We start from the raw sequence: 23,899 nt of genomic DNA, 5'->3' as shown, positions 1-23,899 counted from the left end.
CTAAGGTTGGATCAAAACTTAGGAAATCAACTTCAACCTATTAAAAAATAAAGATTCCTTTAACATTTAACCACTGATCGAAAAAGGTAATGATTTCTACATAATTTTCCTTGTGGAACCAACAGTAGGTAGGGCTGGCTGCTGCAGTCCACATAGTCTGTGCCATCTCATTTCAATTTTCAGAATGCCTCTTTCTCTTTACAGTCCTAATTCCCATTAAAGATTTTAATAAATGATAAAACTTACCTTAAAATTAATGTAAAAACTAAAGTATGACCAGACAGTATGCTGTAGCACAGATAATTAAATTCAATGAAATTATCGGTCTTGACAAATAGTCTGTAGCGACTTGAATGCTGCCAAAGATAGAGCCTGCAAATTTGTAGGACTCAAATGCTGTGAGTGCCCCCGCCCCTCCTCCCTCCATCAAATCCATAAAAGCAGTCCTTAAAGAGATACCAAGTAAAAGTCTTGATATTCTTCTACCAAATTAACAACATATTAGGAACCAGTTTGGCAGATTATGAGTGATTGGTAAAACTTTCTCTTAGCTTTGAGAATTCCCATGTATCCGTAGGCAACATCTGTAATTTTAAGAAACAGCTATAAAACTTCTCTTAAAATGTGAGAAAAGACAACACAGCCCTCACCATTATACTCTTCACACTTCAGTTCTTTCCATTAAATTCACAATTTGAGCTATAAGTAGGATTAGCATTTACTAATCAAGTTGGACTAGATTCTTCCACAATCCTCCATTTTCTCCCTAGCTTTGACAAATATATTTGATCTGGTATGTATGTTCCCGAATACTAGAATAAGAGACAGTCTTATTCTGTTAGGTTACAAATTTCTTAGGGTTTCTGCTTTATTATTCCCTGATACCCACAGCAGAAGTTGAGAGATATAACTTAAATAATGAACAGACGGAAAGTTCTTCTACAATGAAGGTGCTTTGTTAAACTCCATCATACTAGAATAAGTGAACTATAATTTCCATACAATGTACGAACTAAAGGATTTGGTGACAACCACAAGATACCTGATAAAGTAAATATATTGACTTAGTATCAATGAAAAGGATGCAGATGGCATTTCAGCTATAAGAAGGCAGGCAAAAAAACTTTTTCTAGCCATTTAAATATTACTCAAAAAACAAGTACAACTGAGTAGAAAGGAAAACCAAAAATATTGTATGCACCTTTAACAATGTTCTTGCAATCTACTGATATACAAACCTCTCATTTTTTTCAGGTAACACAAATTCAATTTGTACTGACAGGAGAGATTAATAAAATCCTTTCATTTTAGTTTTTAATACCATACAGTGAAGTTAATAAATTCTGTGTTCTGATTATTCTAAAGAAAAAAAGGCTGGAAGAGGGACAGGGAACACAGTATGGACCCAACGTTACTCTAAATAAGAATTTTTACTTAGGAAGTCATCAAGCAATGGAGTGTGAAGGATTCAGTGATGTGTCTTATTTTTGGACAGTAGTTACCTTCAGATGGCATGTTTATTGGTTTACGTCTCCTTTTCCCATTTGCACTTCTAGGTTTTGAAGTGCCTTTTCCTAAAACATAAGTTCTTTCCCCCCATTCTCTTATTATAAAACTAATTTATTTTTTAGGTACAACTCTTTATCTAGAAGAAACTTTTTTGTTGTAACTTAGAAGCTGTGAGTAAATAAATGCTTTATCATTCTTTCAAGGATTACTAAATTGACAAAGGGTTTTTAATCCCTAAAATAAAGGGAGAATGATTACCCTAGGAATTATCTGAAAATGGGATAAACTTTTCCTTTTATTCAGAAGTTGCTACACATTGTCAGTATACCCTTTTTAAATAAGCAGGAAGTGGGGGAAAAAAAGCTTTTTTAAACCTCACCTTTTTTTTTTAATGTTTGAAATCTTTTTGTCTTAATATGCTTGGTAAAATTAGTCTTTCAAAGGAATCAAAAATCAAATCTAAATACACCTCAAACCTTTTTTTTAACCATAAATGAATAAAATTCATAGGACTTTGGACATACACAACCACAGTAGTCTTTTTTTCATATACATCATTAAGTTACCTCAAGTGCAATTGAAAGCTATAGCACTTACTTCTGGATCAGTTCACATTCACTTTGTAACCTCTTGTCTTTTCACAAGAAAAATACAAACTGATCCCAAACATATTAAAGTACATCTGTGCAATAAATCCCTGCTCATTTCACATAAAGTAGAAAAAAAGTCAAACATGTTCTAGTGCTCAATGTAAACATTTTGAACTATTAATTATTTATTAATTTTCCTTAAAGGTACTTAGCAGTGTGTGTCACATATTCAAAGTTAACCTTAGGAATAGCACCGTGACCAAAAAAACCCATAAAAATGATTCTTTCTATAATCCCTTAGTTTTACTTCAGAACTTGAGAAGCTACCATTGTCAACCATGCTTTCAAAGTCACCAGGCCAATTTTGGGGGGGTTTTGTTTGTTTGTTTGTTTGTTTTTCAGATGAAACCAAAATATTGCTTCTACACACAAAGGCCTAACCATTTTGGACAAAATGAACAATTATGAACGGTTGACCAGCCAATCAATTCAGTTAATTCAGTCCAAAAGATAAGACTAGTTCTATTGATGAAGCCTAAATGGTCAAAGTATCATTTTACCAAAAGAACTGATGTATTTATGAATATATTCCATATTTATTTATGGATTTTTTTGGTACCTTTTTCCAGGTGATGGTAAACATGGAGTTATAACCCTGAGAATAGATATAAAACAGAGAAGCTTAAGAAGAGTTAAAATAAATTAATGGATATGAAATCTATCACCATTTCTCAAAATTAAGGAAGTAAAGAGCATGCCATTAATTTTTTTCAGGTCAGTAGTCAAGGACAATTATCCTGACTCAATCTGTTAACAATACAGTTAACACGAGCTTTGAGAAGAAAAGCATCATAGTTTTGAAGTGGTGATAGCTCTCTCAACAACCAAAGGAGAGGTAGGTATACCACCTACCTCAGTTGGTAATGTCTAAGAACATCCTTCCCCTTATACCAGAGTAGAAAGAGAAAGTACCTTCTACCATGTCAACTGGAAAAGATAACTAAAAAGTAGCTACACTTAAGAACACTCTAACACTGATACCAGAGTCTGATGCTTTTCCTTATCTGCCACCTTAAGGATACACAGGAGAAAAGGGTTAATTTTGTCTGAAACCAAACACAGGGCCAATAAATAACAAAGGGTGGGAGTACTGTAACATACCCCTTTAGCTACAAAATATGTAAACCACTTGAATCAAGTCCATCTTCAGGCACAAACAAGCTAGGAATGGCCACCTATACTGTTTGGAGTAGCACAACCTATCAAGTAAAAATATTTGGCTCGAAAATAAGTGTACTATGGTATTGGATGATGTAAAAATTACGCTTTAAGTGGATTTCAAAATCATTTTCCCACAACACATGACAGTTTCTTAGATTTAAACTAGAGGTCACTAATAAAGATACTTAGTTGCACCAGCAAAGAATGCTTGGGATTGCACATGGCAGCAGTAGACTACAAGAGATGGAGAATGACATGTAACTATTTTCCTATAGAAATGAGATTTGTGATTGCACTCAACAAAAATCAACGCTACAACGTCAAGAGATGGGGGGAAATTACACATAATTTACTCTTTTAGCCCTGTACACTCTATTAAAGAACACACTTTATCTAAATCTAAGGCACACAAACTCCTCTATTTCACAGAGTAAGACTATGGAAGACCAAGATTTTGGTTAAATTCCATACATGGAAACCAGGAGATCTTGGAAAGACAAATCATATAGCATTTTGTTAGTGCACAATTTAAAAGAAAATGCTAGTACTATGGTCTGGCCTTAGAGGTTTAAAATGCACAAACGTTAAAAAAAAAAAAATTACCAGCACTTTATAAATTCAAGTTTATAAAATATAATGGATGATATTTTCCTTAAAAAAAAGAAAAAGAGAAAGACCCAACAGGGCTTTGAAACAAAAATTGGAAACCATTTCAATGAAAATGACCAATCTGGTATAATGCATTCTACTCAAGTAGCCAGGGAAAGAAAAAAGTGGTAGGTACCTTGCCTACTAATCATGGTTACCCCTCCCACAACTGTTATGTCAGTATGCACAGAATATTTATGAAGACTCTGTAAACAAAGGTCACATGAAATTCATACTACAATAGGACTGGGATTAGAAACTACCACCTCTTGACGAATTCTGAAAATAACTCTATGACAATTGCTACCATGAAAGTAATGCTCATTGGTTTTGATAACCAGAATGTCTAGTGTTTAACATATTTCAAACTCTTGCTATATGTAAATACTGTCAAAGTAGATCTGCCCCCAAAATGAAGCATATTTTGGCACCTGTGCTGAATGCTGCTACAAAGGCAAGCAAGTGCAAATAAAAATAACAGTCATGATTTAGTCACATTCATAACTTTTCATAGAAAAATATAAATATATTCCCTGAATTGTAGGACAAAAAATAATTTCAACAGCCAGCTTTCACTATAAGTTCCAGTCCATTTCCCTCTTTAAATGAACTGGTTTTCCCTCAAGGTCATAAGGTGCAATCATCAAAATCTAACACATTTTCTAAGCTTCTATCATCATCCCCATCATGGTATCTCACGGTCCTCCTACCCTGATTTCTCGTCTTTATTTTTGAACGCCGAAGAACTCTTTTTGATTTTGCATAGTCCAAATCCTCCCAGTCATTATCATCCACATTTAACCTAGGACGTTTGCTTTGTCTTTGTCGTCTCACGGTTTTAGATACGTTAGCTGTAAAAGTTTTACCTTTTCTAACTACTTTTGCTTTTCCTTTCATTTTCCTCTTTTTGGTTTTTGTATCATCAGTAGAGTCAGCATCTGATTCAGTGGCAGATCCCAAATCTGAATCAGATTTGGGACTAGTGTCAGGTCCACACTTTGAGCTCCCTGTTGTTTCAGAAGCTTTCACATTTTCCAATTCAGGATGCAGTCTCTTCCTTTTTATTTCTGCCATCTCGGCTGCTTCCTGCGAATCCCGCATCACTTTTGTCTTACTGAAAGGAGCCTTCCCATAGGTCCTGAGTCTTCTGCCGTTCCACCTGCGTAGCCCATAATTCAGTTCCTCTTCAAAGTTATTCTCTGCAGTAGCTTTTTGCACCGGAGTTGACTCAGAAGAACATTTTCTACCAGTCTCATTCCCTGGAATATGGCTTTTTGAATCTTCCTCTGAAGACCCAATCAAGGAATTCTTTGCTTTAGAAGGTGCAACATTTGTTTTGTGACTACTGGTATGCCTGTTCTTGTGTCTTGAATTCAACATACCTTCAGAGTCTGAGTCTTCATTTAAAGACTGATTAATACTTTTTGTGCTACCGTCTGAGTCGGCTTCAGGTGGCTTCCCTTCACAGCCATATTGTTCGTTTGGCACGTCACAGTTTACATCTCCCTCAGAATCACTCGCTATCTTCTTAGCTGTGGTACACGCAAAACGGAGGGACTTTTTCCTTCCCTTTTTGCTTCTAGTCCACACATTTTCTAAACCGACGTCTTCCACATCACTCATTAGCTTGATCCTAGTAGCAGCGGTGGTGGCACATCTTCGAGGAACTCTTAGGAGACCCGTTTTGGCTTTTGATGCTTTCTTAACCACCTTCGAATTGCTGTCTGAGTCACTGGAACAGACCCTTTTCCTGGCAACTTTTCTGCTTTGTCCATGGTCTTGTGATGCAGAGTCTAAAAATTAAGAGTACTCTTTTAATCTTTAATAGAAGATTAAGTCTAAAGGAATTAAATGTTCAACATTTTAAACAACTGAAGTCCGAGATTCTTTCTAACTTGGAAAGAGGGTGGCGGTGAATGGGTTGGGCTTTTACTACTTTAGAACAGTGACTTTTTCAGCCTCAGCACCATCCACAAGTATAACATACTCCCATCAATAACATCCCATGCATTTCTGTCTATATACACAAAACACTTGACACTAGAGTATTTTATTTACATGAATACAAACTACACTCTCTTCATCACTGCACTAAAGTATGCAAACTCATCACTCTCAGCCTCCCTGAAACTTCTTAACTTAACAGGTTCCATCACACACGACAGTTAGTCTTAGCTTTAGATGCCTCTTGCTCTTTAATATTTTTCAATCTCCATTTATCAGGACAATCTTTTTTTTTTTTTCTTTTTTTTTTCTTTTTGCGGTATGCGGGCCTCTCACTGTTGTGGCCTCTCCCGTTGCGGAGCACAGGCTCCGGATGCGCAGGCCCAGCGGCCATGGCTCACGGGCCCAGCCGCTCCGCGGCATATGGGATCCTCCCAGACCGGGGCACGAACCCGTATCCCCTGCATCGGCAGGCGGACTCTTAACCACTGCGCCACCAGGGAGGCCCTATCAGGACAATCTTAATTCAGCAAGTTATCTAAATTCTCCATGCTCCAGAGTTATTATCAGTAAAATGGACATAATAATAATAATAGTACTTATCTCATAAAAGATATGAAGACTAAACTGGTTCATAAATAAATGTAAAGCATTTAGAAAAACTTCCTGATAAGAAATAGCTTGGTAACTTGGTAACTGTTCTTAGCTGCTATTATTTTATTTATTTATTTTTTTGCGGTACGCGGGCCTCTCACTGTTGTGGCCTCTCCCGTTGCGGAGCACAGGCTCTGGACGTGCAGGCTCAGCGGCCACGGCTCACGGGCCCAGCCACTCTGCGGCATGTGGTATCCTCCCAGACCGGGGCATGAACCCGTGTCCCCTGCATCGGCAGGTGGACTCTCAACCACTGCGCCACCAGGGAAGCCCCTGCTATTATTATTATTACTTATCACGTTCCTTTCAACCACCCCTTTTCTCTCCTCTCCTCAAACTATTATCACCAACAGCTTATAAATGTGCTGGCCTCTGCTTTTCTTAAGCCCATAGCCAATACAATATCCCCATTCCATTATAAGAAGTGAAATCTCTATTAAAAACAGCTATGGCCAAGGCTGCCTGTTACATGAGCAAAACTAAATGTACTCAACCAACAGTACACAGAGAAAAGACTAATGGAGGATGCAGGGGGTGGAGAGAAAACAGGTGGCAAAGAAAAGCTTCATGGGGGGAAAAGACAATGTATGCTATAAAAAAAGGACAGTGAGAAAAATCAGTGAACCAAGGTTAAATGTTTTGAATTACCTTTCATAAAATTGTTTGGTTTTTCTTTTGTTTTCTTGTCATCATCTGAATCCAGATCAGTTTCGGATACATGATCTGAAAAACACTGGGACCCAGCAATAGGTTCACACTTCACATTCCCTGAACTCGGGTTAATTTCCATTTTATGACATCTACCGTCTTCTCCATCTTCTGCTTCAGATCCAGAGTCCTCTGAGTCACTGAAGATTTTTGCTTTCTTAAGGAAAGTAGCGTTCTTGCGACCTGTGTTGTATCTCCTACCACCATATCTTCTTGGCTCAGAAGTTGCTTCCTCCTCTTCCTCTGAGATGCTTTCTGCCTTAGGTTTCTGTGAAGATGTTGATGGGCCAGCAGTTCTGTTACGTCCATTATCTGAATCATGACTTTTAGAGTCTTCCTCAGAAGACTCTATCTTAAGAAATTTTGTTTTAGAAGTTGCTGCAGTTTGGGATTTGTAACCATTAGCATGCCAATTTTTCCGGGCTACCCGCAAATCACTTTCTGACTCTGAATCTCCGTTTTCAGTATTCTGGGTAGCATGAGAACTGGACAGAGGTGATGGCTGATTTTGACCTTTTAGCTCCTCTTCTTCAAGTTCCGACTTTAAGCTCTGGTCATCCTCAGAATTATGTAATAACTTTTTTCTAGCTACAGCAGAAGCATTGCGGTGAGGCAGCTTACGGCCAGAACAGACACTTTCAGAGCTAGAATTCTCCTCTGCGTCACTCATTAACTTTATCTTATTGGCAGCCACAGCAGCACACTTTCGTAGCACTTTCCGGCTACTTCCAGCTCTGGCTTTTAGACTTTCACCAGTCTCCAAAGAATTGTTATCAGAGTCACTTAAATAGACTCTCTTTCTAGTGGCTCTTCTGCCACATCCATTTTCTAAAGAAACTGGACCTAAAAATAAAGTAACAGTAAAATTAGAAAGGTCTTCCTTATTTCAACATTTTTAAATGACTTCATTTTAGTACTGATGTTCCTTATTTTTTTAATGCCAAAACAAGTTTACCTTTCTAAATTTAAAAAGTTTAAAGGACAGAACAGAGAGTCCAGAAATAAACCCATGCATATATGGTCAGTTAATTTACGACAAAGGAGCCAAGAATATAAAAATGGGAAGGGACAGTCTTTTCAATAAATGGTGTTGGGAAACTAGACAGCCACATGCAAAAGAACGAAACTAGACTGCTACCTTACACCATACACAAAAATTAACTCAAAGTGGATTAAAGAATGTTAAGACCTGAAATCATAATACTAGAAGAAAACACGGGTAGACAAATCCTTGACATCATTCTTGGCAATGATTTTTTAGATCCGACTCCAAAAGCAAAAGCAACGAAAGCAAAAATAAGCAAGACTACATCAAACTAAAAAGCAAAGGAAATCATCAACAAAATGAAATGGCAACCTACTGAATGGGAGAAGATATTTGCAGATCATATACCTAATCAGGGGTTAATATCCAGAACTCATACAACTCAATAGCAAAAAAACAAACAATCCAATTTAAAAATGGGCAGAGAATCTGAAGAGGCATTTTTCCATAGGAGGCATACAGATGTCCAACAAGAACATGAAAAGATGCTCAACATCACTGATCATGAGGGAAATGCAAATCAAAACCACAGTGAGATACCATTTCACACCTGTTAGAACAGCTATCATCAGAAAGACAAGAAATAACAAGTGTTGGTGAGGATCTGAAGGAGAGGGAGCCCCTGTGCACGGCTGGTGGGAAAGTAAATTGGTGCAGCCACTATAGAAAACAGTATCGAGGTTCCTCAAAAAATTACAAATAGAAATATTATGTGATCCAACAATTCCACTTCTGGTTATGTATCCAAAGAAAACAAAAACATGAATGTGAAAAGATATGTGTACCCCCATGCTCACTGCAGCATTATTCACAACAGCCAAGATATGGAAACAACCTAAGTGTTCGCTGATGGATGAATGGATAAAGAAGATACACACGCACACACACACGAATACTTCTCAGCCATAAAAAAGAATGGACTCTTGCCATTTGTGACAACACAGGTGGACCTTGAGGGCATTATGCTAAGTGAAGTAAGTCAGACAGAGAAAGACACCCTATGATCTCACTTATATGTGGAATCTACAAAAACAATACAAAAAACAAACTCGTAGATACAGAGAACAGACTGGTGGTTGCCCGAGGGGAGGGTGCATAGGAAGTGAGTGAAATGGGTGAATGGAGTCAAAAGGTACAAACTTCCAGTTATAAAATAAATAAGTTATGAAGATATGTACAGCATGGCAAGTATAGTTAATAATACTGTATTGCATATTTGAAAGTTGCTAAGACTAAATCTTAAAAGTCCTCATCACAAGAAAAAAAAATTTGTGACTATGTATGGTGACGCACAGTAACTAAACATATTGTGGTAATCGTTCTGTAAAGTACACAAATGTCAAATCATTACATCGTACACCTGAAATTAGTATGTTATATGTCAATTATACCTCAAGAAAAAAAAAACGCCTGAAGGACATGTAATCATGTGCAGATGTGTTAAGTCAATAAACCATCCAGGACTTGCCTGGTGGTGCAGTGGTTAAGAATCCACCTGCCAATGCACGCGACACGGGTTTGAGCCCTGGTCCGGGAAGATCCCACATGCCGCAGAGCAACTGAGCCTGTGCGCCACAACTACCAAGCCTGTGCTCTAGAGCCCGTGTGCCGCAACTGCTGAGCCCAAGCACCCCATCTACTGAAGCCTGCACGCCTAGAGCCCGTGCTCCCTGCAACAAGAGAAGCCACCGCAATGAGAAGCCCGCGCACCGCAACGAAGAGTAGCCCCCGCTCGCCGCAACTAGAGAAAGCCCATGTGCAGCAACAAAGACCCAATGCAGCCAAAAAATAAATACAAATTTAAATTTTAAAAAAATTTTTTAAGTAAATAAATAAATAAACCATCCAATATTTAGCTTTTGAATTCTCTTGATATACATTTCTCCGAAGTACCACTGAGCCTCTTCTCACCAGTTTTTCTTTTAGCAGCTCTGGTTCTGGTCACCCTGCTCCTGGCCAACCCACTACGTAAGGAGGATTCACGAGCTCTTGAACTCTCTTTGCTTTCCTCTGAACTATTTGAAGCTGAAGATGATGAAGAGGTACCTAAGGAATCTTCCAGTTCACTTTCTAAGAAAAATGAAGCATCAACAGTTCATTACATATATTCTCCTATCTTTACACACAAGCAGTTATTTTGTAACAACAGACTAAAAGCAGATTCTTAAAATACTCTGAAGAGGAGAGTATATTTTTTATAACCGTTCCAAAGAATAGCTGATAACATTTTGGTATTAAAAGGTACATAATCAGCATTTGAAATCAAGTTTGTCCTCTTATTTCTGAAAGTAACATGTTAATACTGGTTTGGATTCAGAAAATACAGTTTACATATTTTATAAACAAGCTTTCATTAAAAATTTAACTAGCTCCACTATCTTCTTCCTTCTGTTATGAGACAGGTATTTCCTATAGAAAAGACAATCATTTCAAGTCCAGTATTTCAGTAGGCTTTCAGGTCTCTTTCTAGTAGCCCTTCCTAACAGCACAGTTGTACCATACAGGCTTCCAAGCTCAAGAAAGAGCATTTCAACACACACACACCAAAAAAAGGTAGAAAAGGTGTGAAATGAATAATTTAGATAGTACAGGTCATTTCCCCCCACCATAATACTTAATGAGTATATGCACAAGTGTAAGCAAGAAGATAGGAAACCAAAATTTCCTGTTCCTTCATCCAGGCTCAGTTCTTGCATGCCTATCACAAAATAAATATTTCATCAAAATGAGTGGGAACATACTGTTGAAAGACCAAATTCTGTTCCATATTACAACCCAACTCTACGTCAAAGAACAGAGTGGCTTTTAGAGGGTTATCAATCACCAAATCGTGTTTCTTCCTTTGAAATTGCTCTGCAGTTTGCCCACTCTGCCTGCTCCTACTGTATCCCACTTCCCATCATGTTGACTATGTTTCCAGATTCTTCTCCTTCCCCACATATCACTGCCAAACTGATTAATCTTCCTGAAACAGAATTCGCCATGTGATTCCTTCACAACAAGGGACCCTATTAAGTAATCCAAACTTTTCTGCAAGGCTCGCCAGTCTCTAAAATGTGGCTGCATTTTACCTGTTTGATCCTACTATTTTAAATCACAACAGTCATCATTATACCATCATCACAAGTCACCAAAATCACTCAGAGCAATATGCAAGTATGTACACACCATGGCCTCATTCGCACAATGCTGACAAAGGGTCAGCGTCAGCTACAGTTATACCACCAAATAGTAATAAAATAAACAGTTTAGAATTTACTAGGTCATCAGCATAAACTTACATGATTACCAAGTCCTTTTTTTAATTTAAAGAAATTTTTAAATGTCAAATTTTGCACAAAAAGTGGTAGTTATATCACATTATTTAAAACCTGAAGGATTCAAATTTGCTTAAAACGTGTCTGCACCACTTGCAAAGAACAGTATTTATCAAATATAATCTAATTATTCCATGTGTTAGTTACATCTCTTCTGTTAAATTTAAGTTCCTTGAATGTCAAGGCCATGTCTTACTTCTTTAGTCTTTCCTCTAAACCCACAGTAACTACCAATGTTACAAACGTGAGTGCTCAACAGGTGAATATATGACATTCCATTTCTCACCAGATAATGTAGAACCATTTGTTAGAGTGACAGGTGTCTTTCTCCTCATTCTTTCTGATGACGCCGCTGAATCTGAAGAATCACCAGAAGTGACACCCGAAGAGACAGTAGCACTTGTCTTGCGGCTTTTTGCAGGATCAGCTGCCCCACTTGAGGCAGACTGGACAGGAGAACCGACCAACTCAGGAGTTACTTGTGCCTGAGATTTTAAGCGCTTCTGCTTGATATTTCTGATCAAAGATAGAAAAAATAAAACAATATTTAACAAAACAGAGGATGCCTAAATAAAGTGTATTATTACTTAACCTGAGAATAACTTTATGATCAAGACATTAAAATATTCATTATTAATATCTTATTCTAGCATGGATTACTGTTCTCTTTAAATTTGACATCATTTTATTCCAAATTTGAGTAATGAACAAATGATCCAAGTAACAGAATTACAGAAAATCATGCTGAATACCTTAGATTCTTTGGATTAAATGCTAAGGGGAGCCAACATTTATGTAATACAGGCATCCATTCATATTACAAAATTTTTTAAAGTTATATCTGCAATAGAGCTTGTGATGTGATGTGATTTGATTTTGATTGATTGATTGATTGATTGATTGATTTCTGGCTGCACCACGGCTTGTAGGATTCTCAGTTCCCTGACCAGGGATTGAACCCAGGCCACACCAGTGAAAGCCTGGAATCCTAACCACTTGGCCCCCAAGGAACTGCCCATATTACAAATTTGAGCCTCAATATGACAATATTCCCTCTAGGCTCCTATTTATATATTCCTAAAGACAGTATAAAATTAGGAGAAATTGACAAAACCTGAAGAGAAAGAACAGAGGCAAAAAAGAGAACAAGCTAGTTTTTTTCTGAGACCAATCTGTTTACATCTAAGTGCCAATTCACCAAAATTGGCCCCTGAGCCATGGATTATTGTGAAAAAGAGTAGAAGTTTAAGATAAGACAATCTTTGGGTTTAAATTACAGATCTGAGTAATATTCATGTTTTTTTTTAATATTCATGTTTTTTAAAGATAATCCTTTAAAACAAAAGGATTTGGTTTTGTTTTCCTTTAAAACAAAAAGATAAAGGAGCTTTTAGGAGTACCTAAGACATCTGAGCTTAAAGATAACCACAATTAATCAACTATACTTCAATTTTTAAAAAACACAATTCTTTTAAGCAGTTATTATTTATCATAATCAAGAAAATTCAAGTTTCCAAATGTAAACACACCATGTTTAAAGACAAGTAGTCTTTCAGTTTCCATGTGTTAAATCCAACCTGTCTGCTACAAATGGGAGGGGGACAAGTGACTGTAAAACGTAACATCTTGGTTTCCTCTTTTTATTAAAAAATAAAAAAATTTTAAAAAGAAAACTCAAACTTGTTATGTCAAAATTTTAACTTCCATTAATATCAGCTGGAGGGTAATACAAAAAGAAATAATTATATGCTTATATACTTATCATAAACTTGACTTTTAACAGTAGACAAGGTGATAGTGGCTCAAGAATGAAAACTTTTCCTTTTTATCCCATCCTTTATGAAGAAAAAAATGCAGAAGGCCTCAGAGACCTTTGGGAGACCATTAAACATACCAACATATGGGAGCCCCAAAGGAGACGAAAGGCGCAGAACAAAGTATCTGAAGAAATAATGGCTGAAAACCACCCAAATCTGATGAAAAACATTATACACCCACAAAGCTGGACAAATTTCAATAAGGATAAACTGAAAGAAATCCACACCTATAGTCATTTGCAAGATGAAGACAAAAAGAAAATCTTGAAAGCACCAAGAGAAAACTCCATATGCACAAGGAAGGGAACCCCAGTAAGATTAACAGCTGACTTCTCATCAGAAACACTGGAGGTCAGCAGGCAGTAAGATGACACATTCAAAGTGCTAAAAGAAAAACACTGCCAACTAAACTAGTCTTAAATAATAAAACTAGTCTTAAATAATAAAAGTGAAACTAAGACATTCCCAGATAAACAAAGATTAAGGGAATTCACTGCTCTCATGTCTGCCTTACAAGAAATATTAAAGGACTTCAGGCTGAAAAGAAATGACACCAGAGGGTAGCTCAAATCTATAAAAAGAAATAAAGACCACTGGGAAAGGTAATTACATAAGTAAATATAAATAACAGTATAAGTAATTTGTTTATTCTTATCTGATTTAAAAGACAACTTCATAAAACAACATATAAAGATATAACCTGTATGACAGTAACAGCACAAATAAGAAGGGCAAGGGAGCTAAACTAGAACAAAATTCTTATATCTATGGGAATTAAATAGTATTAACCTGAAGTAGATTGTTTTCCATTGAGATGCATGGTGTAATACCAAGAACAACCATGAGGAGATCCATCAAGGGTATAGTGCACATTCAAAACATACATGACAGGTTTCCCTGGTGGCACAGTGGTTGAGAATCTGCCTGCCAATGCAGGGGACATGGGTTTGATCCCTGGTCTGGGAAGATCCCACATGCCGTGGAGCAACTAAGCCCATGCGCCACAACTACTGAGCCTGTGCTCTAGAGCCCATGAACCACAACTACTGAGCCTGCGTGCTGCAACTACTGAAGCCTGTGCGCCTAGAGCCCGTGCTCCGCAACAAGAGAAGCCACCACATTGAGAAGCCCGTGCACCACAATGAAGAGTAGCCCCCGCTCGCCACACTAGAGAAAGCCCACGTGCAGCAACAAAGACCCAACGCAGCCAAAAATAATATAATAAATTTATTTTTTAAAAAAAGTATGTGAAAACAAACTAAACACTAAAAATCTCAATTTCCATATTTCAACACTTCAAAATATCTATAAATTTGATATTAATGTGAGCTACATAGTCATAAGTGGCAAAATATAAATTAATATTAATTTACTATAAAGAGAATAAATCCTGCATTTTATATTTCTTCTCTACAACTAATCCCCGGTGAAAATAGAGTGCATTACATCTAACTGGCATTTTCCCTTACACGATCAAATGCTCAATAGCCATACACAGTAATCATTTTACCCTCTGCATTTAAAAAAAAAAATTCTTATGCAAAAGACAAGTAATATTTTGAATAATCCTTAGTAAGATTTAGTTGATGCTTTTCATTAAATGCTTACAAATGTATATAACTAAAAATTAATGCAACAGCTCTATATGCAGAGAATGCTTTCAAGCCATAAAAAAACAATGACTATTCTTTTCTGAATATACTGTAAAATGATTAAGAATTTTAGCTTAATAAAATCAAAGAAGTATCACAACCTGAAATTTTTTAAAACTACACACCAAGACTGCAATAACCAATTTACCTGATACTTCTGTTAGACTGACTGACACGGTTACAATTTTGCCGTCTCTTGAACCTCTGGCTTCTTCGAAGTTTTTCACTGAATTTTTGACCGATCTTAAAATCAGAAGAGATTTTCTTCATTTTTTCTTCAAATAAGGCAGACAATCTCAACGTCATACTGTAAATCTGCAAGGACATGAGCAAAACTAGTACTATAAAATAGCTTTTAAAATATTTTTACAAGTAAAGTTAGTCATTGAGGCTACTTGTAATCTATTATATCACTGTTATAGATAAATGACTGTTCCTTACTTTATTTCCTATCCCTTCCCTGCAAGGACAGTGGAAATATCAAATATACACTTCTCTGATGAAAAGAAAGTAATTTTAAATCAATCAACCCTAGGGTTGTATCTAGGGTTTATGTCTGTGTGTCAATGGTTCTCAACTGGATTTTTCCACATCTACATGTACAAATCCCCAAAATGCCTCCTTCTCCTAAAGTTAGATAGCAAGTTGGTTGTTTTTTGTTTTGTTTTGTTTTTTTTTTTGCAGTACGCAGGCCTCTCACTGTTGTGGCCTCTCCCGTTGCGGAGCACAGGCTCCAGACGTGCAGGCTCAGCGGCCATGGCTCACGGGCCCAGCCGCTCTGCGGCATGTGGGATCTTCCCTGACCGGGGCACGAACCCGTGTCCCCTGCATCAGCAGGCGGACTCTCAACCACTGCCCCACCAGGGAAGCCCCCTGGTTGGTTTTAAGGTTGCTATTTAGGCAGCAGAAAAGCAGTGTCTCCTTGGGGCAAGGGAACAAAAGCACTTCTACACTAGTCTCTACTTGAAATCTGACTGCCTCTGATGCCACTCAGATTATTATTGGGAAAAAAATGATTGCTTACATCCAAAAGGAGACATTATGCCCTATAACTTTATATAAGAAAGATTGTGTTCTAGTAACTTTTATAATTAAATAACATCAAATCTTCAAAAGAACAGCAATGTGATATTAAGTGCCACTATAAATAACTTTCTGGCACAGCTATGTATTCACAGGAAGTACTCTTTACTCACCCACAATCATTCTTGTAAAGTAAAAATCTAATATTCAAAAGCTAAATATCAATCATTCTGGTGCATGGTAGAGGAGGGTGAAGAGACTAACACTGGGGAACCTTTAAAAAGTATGTAAAATGTATGAATTTCTCATATTCATATATATATATACACACACATACACATACAGGTATCCCCACTTTCAAAAACGCTACTTTCTGCCACTTCACTTTTACAAAAGACCTACTTTATTAGTACTTGTTTTCGCTAACTGAAAAAAAATCCAAAGAAGATTTTTACTTTTATGAACACAGGTGAAAACACAGTTCAGCATTTGTTTGCAGCCAGCTGTTATAGAGGTAGTGCGTACCCCAAACAGCAAGAGTAGCACCGCCAAGCTCCTTCCCCAGCAACTACACTCAGCATCTCAGCATCAGGTGGCCACAGTTTTTTGTTTGTTGTTTTTGTTTCTTAGCAACGTCCCAAACCAGAGAGATACATTTATTATGGTTGCTGAGCTGGCATTGACACGTTATCACCCAAAGTCCATCAAAACCATTAGGGTTCATTCTTGGTGCTGGATATTCTATGGGCTTTGACAAAAGTATAATGACAACAGATTTTCCCTTTCGGCACTTTGAATATGTAATTCGACAGCCTTCTGGTCGGCAAAGTTCTGGCAGAGAAATCAGCTGACAGCTTTAAGGGGTATCCATTACGTTATGACTCTTTGTTTTTCTCTTGCTGTCTTTAGAGTTCTCTCTTTATGCTTAGCTTTTACCATTTTAATTATGATGTGTCTTGGTGTACATCTCTTTGTGACTCATTTTGTTTAGGCAGGTCGCCACAGTTTTGAACTGTGTATCTGTGAGCATCTGTGCTTTATTTTGATCTATTCCGTGCATCTGTTATCAAGATGTGTCCTAAGGTAGCTGGTTCTTCACCTAGAAATGGGGTACGTTCAAATACAGGAGGAAACCTATATACATATACATATAATAAGAATATGTGAAATCTGTAATCCCTCTTTATCTTTGAAGTGATCTTTAACAGTTATTTCCAGTATTTTGTATATATATTATATTTATTCTTTTCCCTCAAACGTGAACTCTAGCATAAGTCACCAATTTTAACAAGAGTGATTTTTTTCCCTCAATCGTATTAAGTTTGAAAGCTCTGATAATCTTGAGTACCACCACTTTCATCTGAAAAATTCAATAATACATTTGAATTAAAAATAAAATTGTTTAACAAAAATGAGTGCTAAAATTATTAGTTCCTCAACATGAAAAAGGGCATGTGTGAAAACCCCACAGTTTTCATTATACACAATGGAAAATGACTGAAAATCTTTCCCCCTTAGATCAGGAATGATACAAGGATGCCTGGTTTCACCACTGTTATTCAACACTGTACTTTAAATTCTACCAGAGCAATTAAACAAGAAATAAAAATAATTCAAATTGGAAAGGTAGAAGTACAACTATCTCTATTTGCAAATGAAATGATCCTATATATAGAAGCAATCAAAGATTCTACAAGAAAGCTATTAGTGCTAATAAATTAATCCAACAAAATTACAGAGTATGAGATCAACACACAAGAAGCTGCTCTGTTTCTATACACCAACAATGAACAAGCAAAAAAAGGAAATTAAGAAAGCAACTGCATCTCAAATAGCATCTAAAACAATAAAATATGTGGGAATAAATTTAACCAAGGAGCTGTAAGACTCTCCACTGAAAATTACAAAACATTGCTGGAAGAAATTAGACCTAAATAAATGGAAAGACATCTGGCATTAAGGGATAGAAAAACAGTAGTCAGGATGTCAATACTGCCCAAAGCAATCTACACATTCAATTCAATCCCTATCAAAACAGACATGGAAAAAGTCAATCCTCAAATTCATAATGAATTGCACCCCCTGAATTGCCAAAACAATCCTGAAAGAGAACGAAGTAAGAGGACTCAAATTTCCTTTATTGCCAAACTTACTACTAAAGCTACAGTAAACAAAACATTATAGTACTGACACAGAGACAGACACTCATATGTATAAACCAATGGAACAGAACTGAGCTCAGAAATAAACCCATATATCTATGGCCAACTGATTTTCAAAAAGGGTGCCAGGCCACTTAATAGGGAAAGAATAGTCACTTCGACAGATGTTGCTGGGACAACTGGATTTCTACATGCAAAAGAATAAACTGGACCTCTCTCTTACACCATATACAAATATTAACTCAAAATGGATCAATAGCTTAAATAAGAACTAAACCATAAAACTCTTAGAAGAACACATGAGGTGAATCTTCATGACACTGAATTTGGCAGTGGATTTTTTAAACTATTTTGAACACTATTTCCAAACATTTGCCTCCATAAATTACTCCTTAATATACATATGTTTTGTGCAAGTAGTCTTTTCCACAGTTAATACTGACTGTCTATAAAAAATAATTATTAAGGGCTTCCCTGGTGGCGCAGTGGTTGAGAGTCTGCCTGCCGATGCAGGGGACACGGGTTCGTGCCCCGGTCTAGGAAGATCCCACATGCCGCGGAGCGGCTGGGCCCGTGAGCCATGGCCGCTGAGCCTGTGCATCCGGAGCCTGTGCTCCGCAATGGGAGAGGCCACAAAAGTGAGAGGCCTGCGTACCAAAAAAAAAAATAATAATAATAATTATTATTATTATTATTAAAATTAGAATTAATGGATCAAATGGCACTTAAGCTTCTGACACATATTTTTCAAATTGCTCCATAATAGTGTTGGGCATCTTACAGGCTGTGTGACGCTAAGTAGCAATGGGTTCTTAAACATGAAACCAAAAGCACAAGAAACCAAAGAAAAAAAAATAGATTAATTGGACTTCATCAAAATTAAAAACTTTTGGGGCTTCCCTGGCGGCACAGTGGTTGAGAGTCCGCCTGCTGATGCAGGGGACACGGGTTCGTGCCCCGGTCCGGGAAGATCCCACATGCCGCAGAGCAGCTGGGCCCGTGAGCCATGGCCACTGAGCCTGCACGTCTGGAGCCTGTGCTCCGCAACGGGAGAGGCCACAGCAGTGAGAGGCCCACATACCACAAAAAAAGAAAAAAATTTTTTTTTGTGCATCAAAGGACATTATCAAAAGTGAAAAGACAACCTACAGAGAAAATGACTGGAAAACATTCATCTGATTAGGACTTAATATCCAGAATATATTTAAAAATTCTTACAACTCAACAACAAAAGGACAAAAATCCAATTAAAAATTGGGCAAAGCACTTGAATAGATATTTTTCCAAAGAAAATATACAAGTGGTCAATAAGCACATGAAAAGATACTCAACATCATTAGTGTACTGACTATATTTTCTTATTTTCTATATCCCTGATGCTCTGGCATTTGGAGCCTTGATCCTGGAGAGACTACCCCATCCCAGGGCTAGTTTCCAGAGATAGCAAATGGCTTTTTTTTGCAGGTGTACCTCTGATACAGAAAACAATCAATCCAGAGACCAAACGCCTAACAAAGTCTTCTTTATCAAACTCTACACCAAGCCAATATTCCCCCTACCCAAATCACCCCAGGGCCAGGAATCAGACATCTAGAGACACCCCTACAGATCAAAGCTCCAATTACTACAAACTAGCCAATCCTAGACTGTTCACTCTGCCCTGCCCTGCCTTGCCGTCCTGTGAAAACCCCAATCCATACTCTTCCCTTCCCTCCCCTCCCCCCTGCCTACTCATCAACCTTGTTTCACACTTCTGTTTCTAGGGATCTGTGAGTATAAAGTTCTTCCTTCATGACAATTCATGTCTGCATGTCTTACTATATCTAATTAAAATAAATTCTAGATATAATTTTTAATAAGTCATAACATAAATACAAATCAAAACTACAAGGAGATAACACTTCACATTCACTACGATGGCTATAATTTTTTTTAAAAACACAGAAAATAACAAATTTTGGCAAGTATGTGGAGAAACTAGAATCCTCGTACATTGCCAGTGGGAATACAAAATGGTGCAGCCATTATGGAATACAGTTTGGTGGTTCCTGAAAAGCTAAACATAGAATTACTCTATGAACCAGAAATTCCACTCTTAGATATATACCCAAGAAAACTGAGGTCAAGAACTCTTACAAATACTTGTATTCCCATTAATCACAATAACCAAAAAGTAGAAACAACTCAAGTGTCCATCAAAAGATGAATGAACAAAATGTCATATACCCATACAATGAAATATTATTCAGCCAGAAGAAGGAATGAAGTTCCAATACAGGCAACAACATGGATGAACCTTTAAGGTACTATGCTAAGTGAAATATGCCAGACACAAAAGACAAATATTGTGTGATTCAATTTGTATGAAATATCTAGAACAGGCAAATTCAGAGAGATACAAAGTAAATTGGAGGTTACCAAGGGCTGAGGGAAGGGGAGAATGTGGAGTTACTTGCTTACTGGTGACAGAGTTGCTGTCTGGGATGATGAAAGAGTTCTGGAAATAGACAGCAGTGATGGCTGAGCAACACTGTGAATGTAATTAATGCCACTGAACTATATACTTAAAAATGGTTAAAATGATAAATTTTATGTTTTATATATATATATATATATATATATATATATATGTAACCACAATTTTGAAAATTTGGTAATACACTAAAACCCACTAAATTGTGCACTTTAAATGCATGAGTTGTGTGATGTATCCTCAAACATATATTTTAAGCAAAAGGGAAAAAGACATGAATGAAATTCATTTTCTGTCTGGAAAGAAAGTCTCACAAATGGTGAATACTGACAATAACACAAGCTTGGGAAAATGTTAGACTTGTATGTTAAACTGATCCAATAAGCAATTTGGATACTGAATGCAATGAAAAGGTTCTCAGATTAAGAGAAGAAATAATAATGCAGGCAGAGTCTGATAATAAGTAATGAGGGGGAAGTGAAATTAAGACAAAATGGTTAATTAGCAGTGATAGTCACTGATGATAGAGAAAGTGCTGCAACATCAAGCAAGGGCTTTATGTTAAAGTCTTACTCTCAAATTATTGTGTTTTTTTTTTTTAAATTACCCAGCACACTGGCTACAAAGGTTTATGAATATTCACTGAGAGTATGTGTACCCTTTTGTGTATTTATTATGTTTCAACAAGTTTTGAAAAGTTATCCAACATAGAACATTTGAACAAAAATTTAGGAATGTCCACTCTACTTGTGTTCTTAACTAATCAGATGGCCGATGTGTTTCTTCTTCAGATAAAAAATGTTAGTATGACAACAGTAGTCCACATCCACTTCAGATTTTCCTTTTCTTACTTTTAATATTCTTCCAGCCTCTATCGCTAAGTTCCCAATCCACTTTTCAAGATTCCCATATGTAAGAAAACAGATTTTTCTCACTGTATACATCAAAATCAAATTTGTTCATTTTTCACTGGTGTCCTCATTCGCACCAATCCTCTTTTGTTTATAAAACTTGAGGAAAGCGGAACAGTGTCACAAGGAAATGATGTTTCCTAAGCAGATGCCTGGGCAGTGGCACTCTATGCTTAACAGTGGTCTTACTCTACTCACTGATCTTTTATGCTCCCACCTCTACCAAACACTAGAAAATTACCATCTACACAGATCACACATACTCTTTTTTTTTTTATAAACCACTTTTAAAATTACCTTTGATCTTTTATTTGGTGTGTATGCTTTTGCATTGCTAAATATCAACCGGATGTCTTTGCAAAATTCCAAAGGGCTGTCATAATTTCCCGCTTCTAAAGTTTCCCTTACTGTTCCAAAATCCATTGGAGTATCTATAATATCTCGGTAATCCTAGGTTTTAAAAACAATAATTAGTTCAAAGATTCAATTCCTATTTTTAGAAATGTTAAGTGCATCAAATCTCTAAAATATTCAAAATGACAGAAGAAAAAAAGGTTACAAGGATCTTAAGAATCATCAATAATTTTAAAAAAGACATCCAAACATATGGACAAGAAATATAACAAAATTATATACTTGGTAGCAAGATATGAAATAGTTTTTATTTTCTTCTTTATACCCTTCTATAATTTCTAAGCTTCCTACAGTAAATTTGTGCTTTCTAATTTTTTTTTTTTAAGGTCATTTTCAATTTCCCTATTAGAAAGTAAAGACAGACACTTTTAACCAATTCATAGTTTTCCTGGGGCTGGGCCTACTAATCCTCCAATTATATTATGTAACACTGGTTAACTAAGTCTTAACCCAAGTTACAAGGGTGTCTATTAATTCAAGAAAACTGTGTAAAACAACTCTTCCACAGCTGAATTAGTGGTCAGAGACAAAGTTAACAGGAAACCTAGTCATCTTACTTTTTGGTTGCTGGCGGTGGGGGGGGGGGGGGTTCTTTTTTTTTTTTGGCCACGCCACATGGCTTGCAGGATCTCAGTTCTCCGACCAGGGATTGAACCTGGGTCACGGCAGTGAAAAACCCAGAATCCTAACCCCTAGGCCACCAGGGAATTCTAGACACCTTACTTTTTAATTTGAATACCTGTACCCCAATCTCCTCTACACCAACAAGAAAAGCCCCAAACATTCAAATAATGACAACTTACTGGATATTCAACCAAATCAACAGGTTGTCTAAATGGTTCAGAATCTTCACATTGAAATATTAAGTTCACTAGTTCCTTACACTGTTTCTTCCAGTTGCTTTCAACGTAATTGGTTGCTTTGATGCTCCTTGTTTTCCAATCATGAACCTAAAAATACATTCATAATATTAGAAGTTTTTTCAATTTTGGAAAAGTCACACTATGGTATGGTATAGTATAATGGTAAGAATGCAACTGAGCTGTTGTCTTCTGTATTATGTCATAATGTGTCATTACATGATTTTCTATCTACTTGGGGAAAAAATCCACTCTTTAAAAAAACCCAATGTCACATCTGTTACTCTAAAAACATTTTCATTCCACCACTTATCTCCTAAGTTTAGAAAATGTTTTCACAGAATATGAAGTATCACACTGGATAATGTAGTAGGCAGAATAATGCTCCCAAAGATGTGTACATTTTGGTCCCAAGAACCTGTGACTATGGCAAAAGGGACTCTGCAGATATGACTATAAGAGTAGATAGACTTTGAGATGGGGAGACAGTCCTGGATTATCAGGGTGGGCCCAATGTAATCACAAGGGTCCTCATACAAGGGAGGCAGAAGAGTCAGAGGCAGACTGGAAGATGCTATGCTGCTGACTTGAAGATGCAAGAAGGGGACCATGAGGCTCCAGAAGCTGGAAAATGGAAGGAAATGAATTCTACCCTAGAGTTTCCAGAAAGGAACACAGCTATGCTGACATCTTGACTTTAGTCCAGTGAGACTCATGTCAAACTTCTAATCCACACAACTACAAGGTATTTTTATTGCTTAAGGCACTAGATTTATAATTTGCTACAGCAATCATGACAAATACTAAACAGATACTAAATACTTAGAAGTCTGTTTAGAAATGAAATTATATGAAAATGGTAATAATTCAAGTCTTAACTTTTCATTGTTATTTGAGGCAGCATATTATGAAAATTGATGTGATAAAAAGCTTAAATTTAAGCAGCATTTG

The 23,899-nt window shown here is 36.8% G+C and overlaps 1 protein-coding gene across 1 annotated transcript in view; it reads right to left on the bottom strand.

The window, feature by feature from the left end:
- Nucleotides 1–4,455: 4,455 nt before the first annotated feature.
- The window catches only part of BRWD1 (bromodomain and WD repeat domain containing 1), a 116,127-nt gene continuing 96,683 nt past the window's right edge, over nucleotides 4,456–23,899 (bottom strand). Inside the window, exons 35-41 of the mRNA XM_060098473.1 lie at nucleotides 22,892–23,038; nucleotides 21,972–22,124; nucleotides 15,254–15,420; nucleotides 11,923–12,152; nucleotides 10,231–10,389; nucleotides 7,215–8,117; nucleotides 4,456–5,761 (exon numbers count right to left, since the gene is read on the bottom strand). Of these exons, the coding sequence (XP_059954456.1) occupies nucleotides 4,596–5,761; nucleotides 7,215–8,117; nucleotides 10,231–10,389; nucleotides 11,923–12,152; nucleotides 15,254–15,420; nucleotides 21,972–22,124; nucleotides 22,892–23,038 (2,925 nt within the window). The 3' untranslated portion in view covers nucleotides 4,456–4,595. The remainder of the gene's footprint in view (nucleotides 5,762–7,214; nucleotides 8,118–10,230; nucleotides 10,390–11,922; nucleotides 12,153–15,253; nucleotides 15,421–21,971; nucleotides 22,125–22,891; nucleotides 23,039–23,899) is intronic.

The sequence above is a fragment of the Mesoplodon densirostris genome, chromosome 5 (assembly GCF_025265405.1).
Source record: "Mesoplodon densirostris isolate mMesDen1 chromosome 5, mMesDen1 primary haplotype, whole genome shotgun sequence".
NCBI classification, from domain to species: Eukaryota; Metazoa; Chordata; class Mammalia; order Artiodactyla; family Ziphiidae; genus Mesoplodon; species Mesoplodon densirostris.
This window is presented reverse-complemented; position numbering and strand designations above follow the sequence as displayed.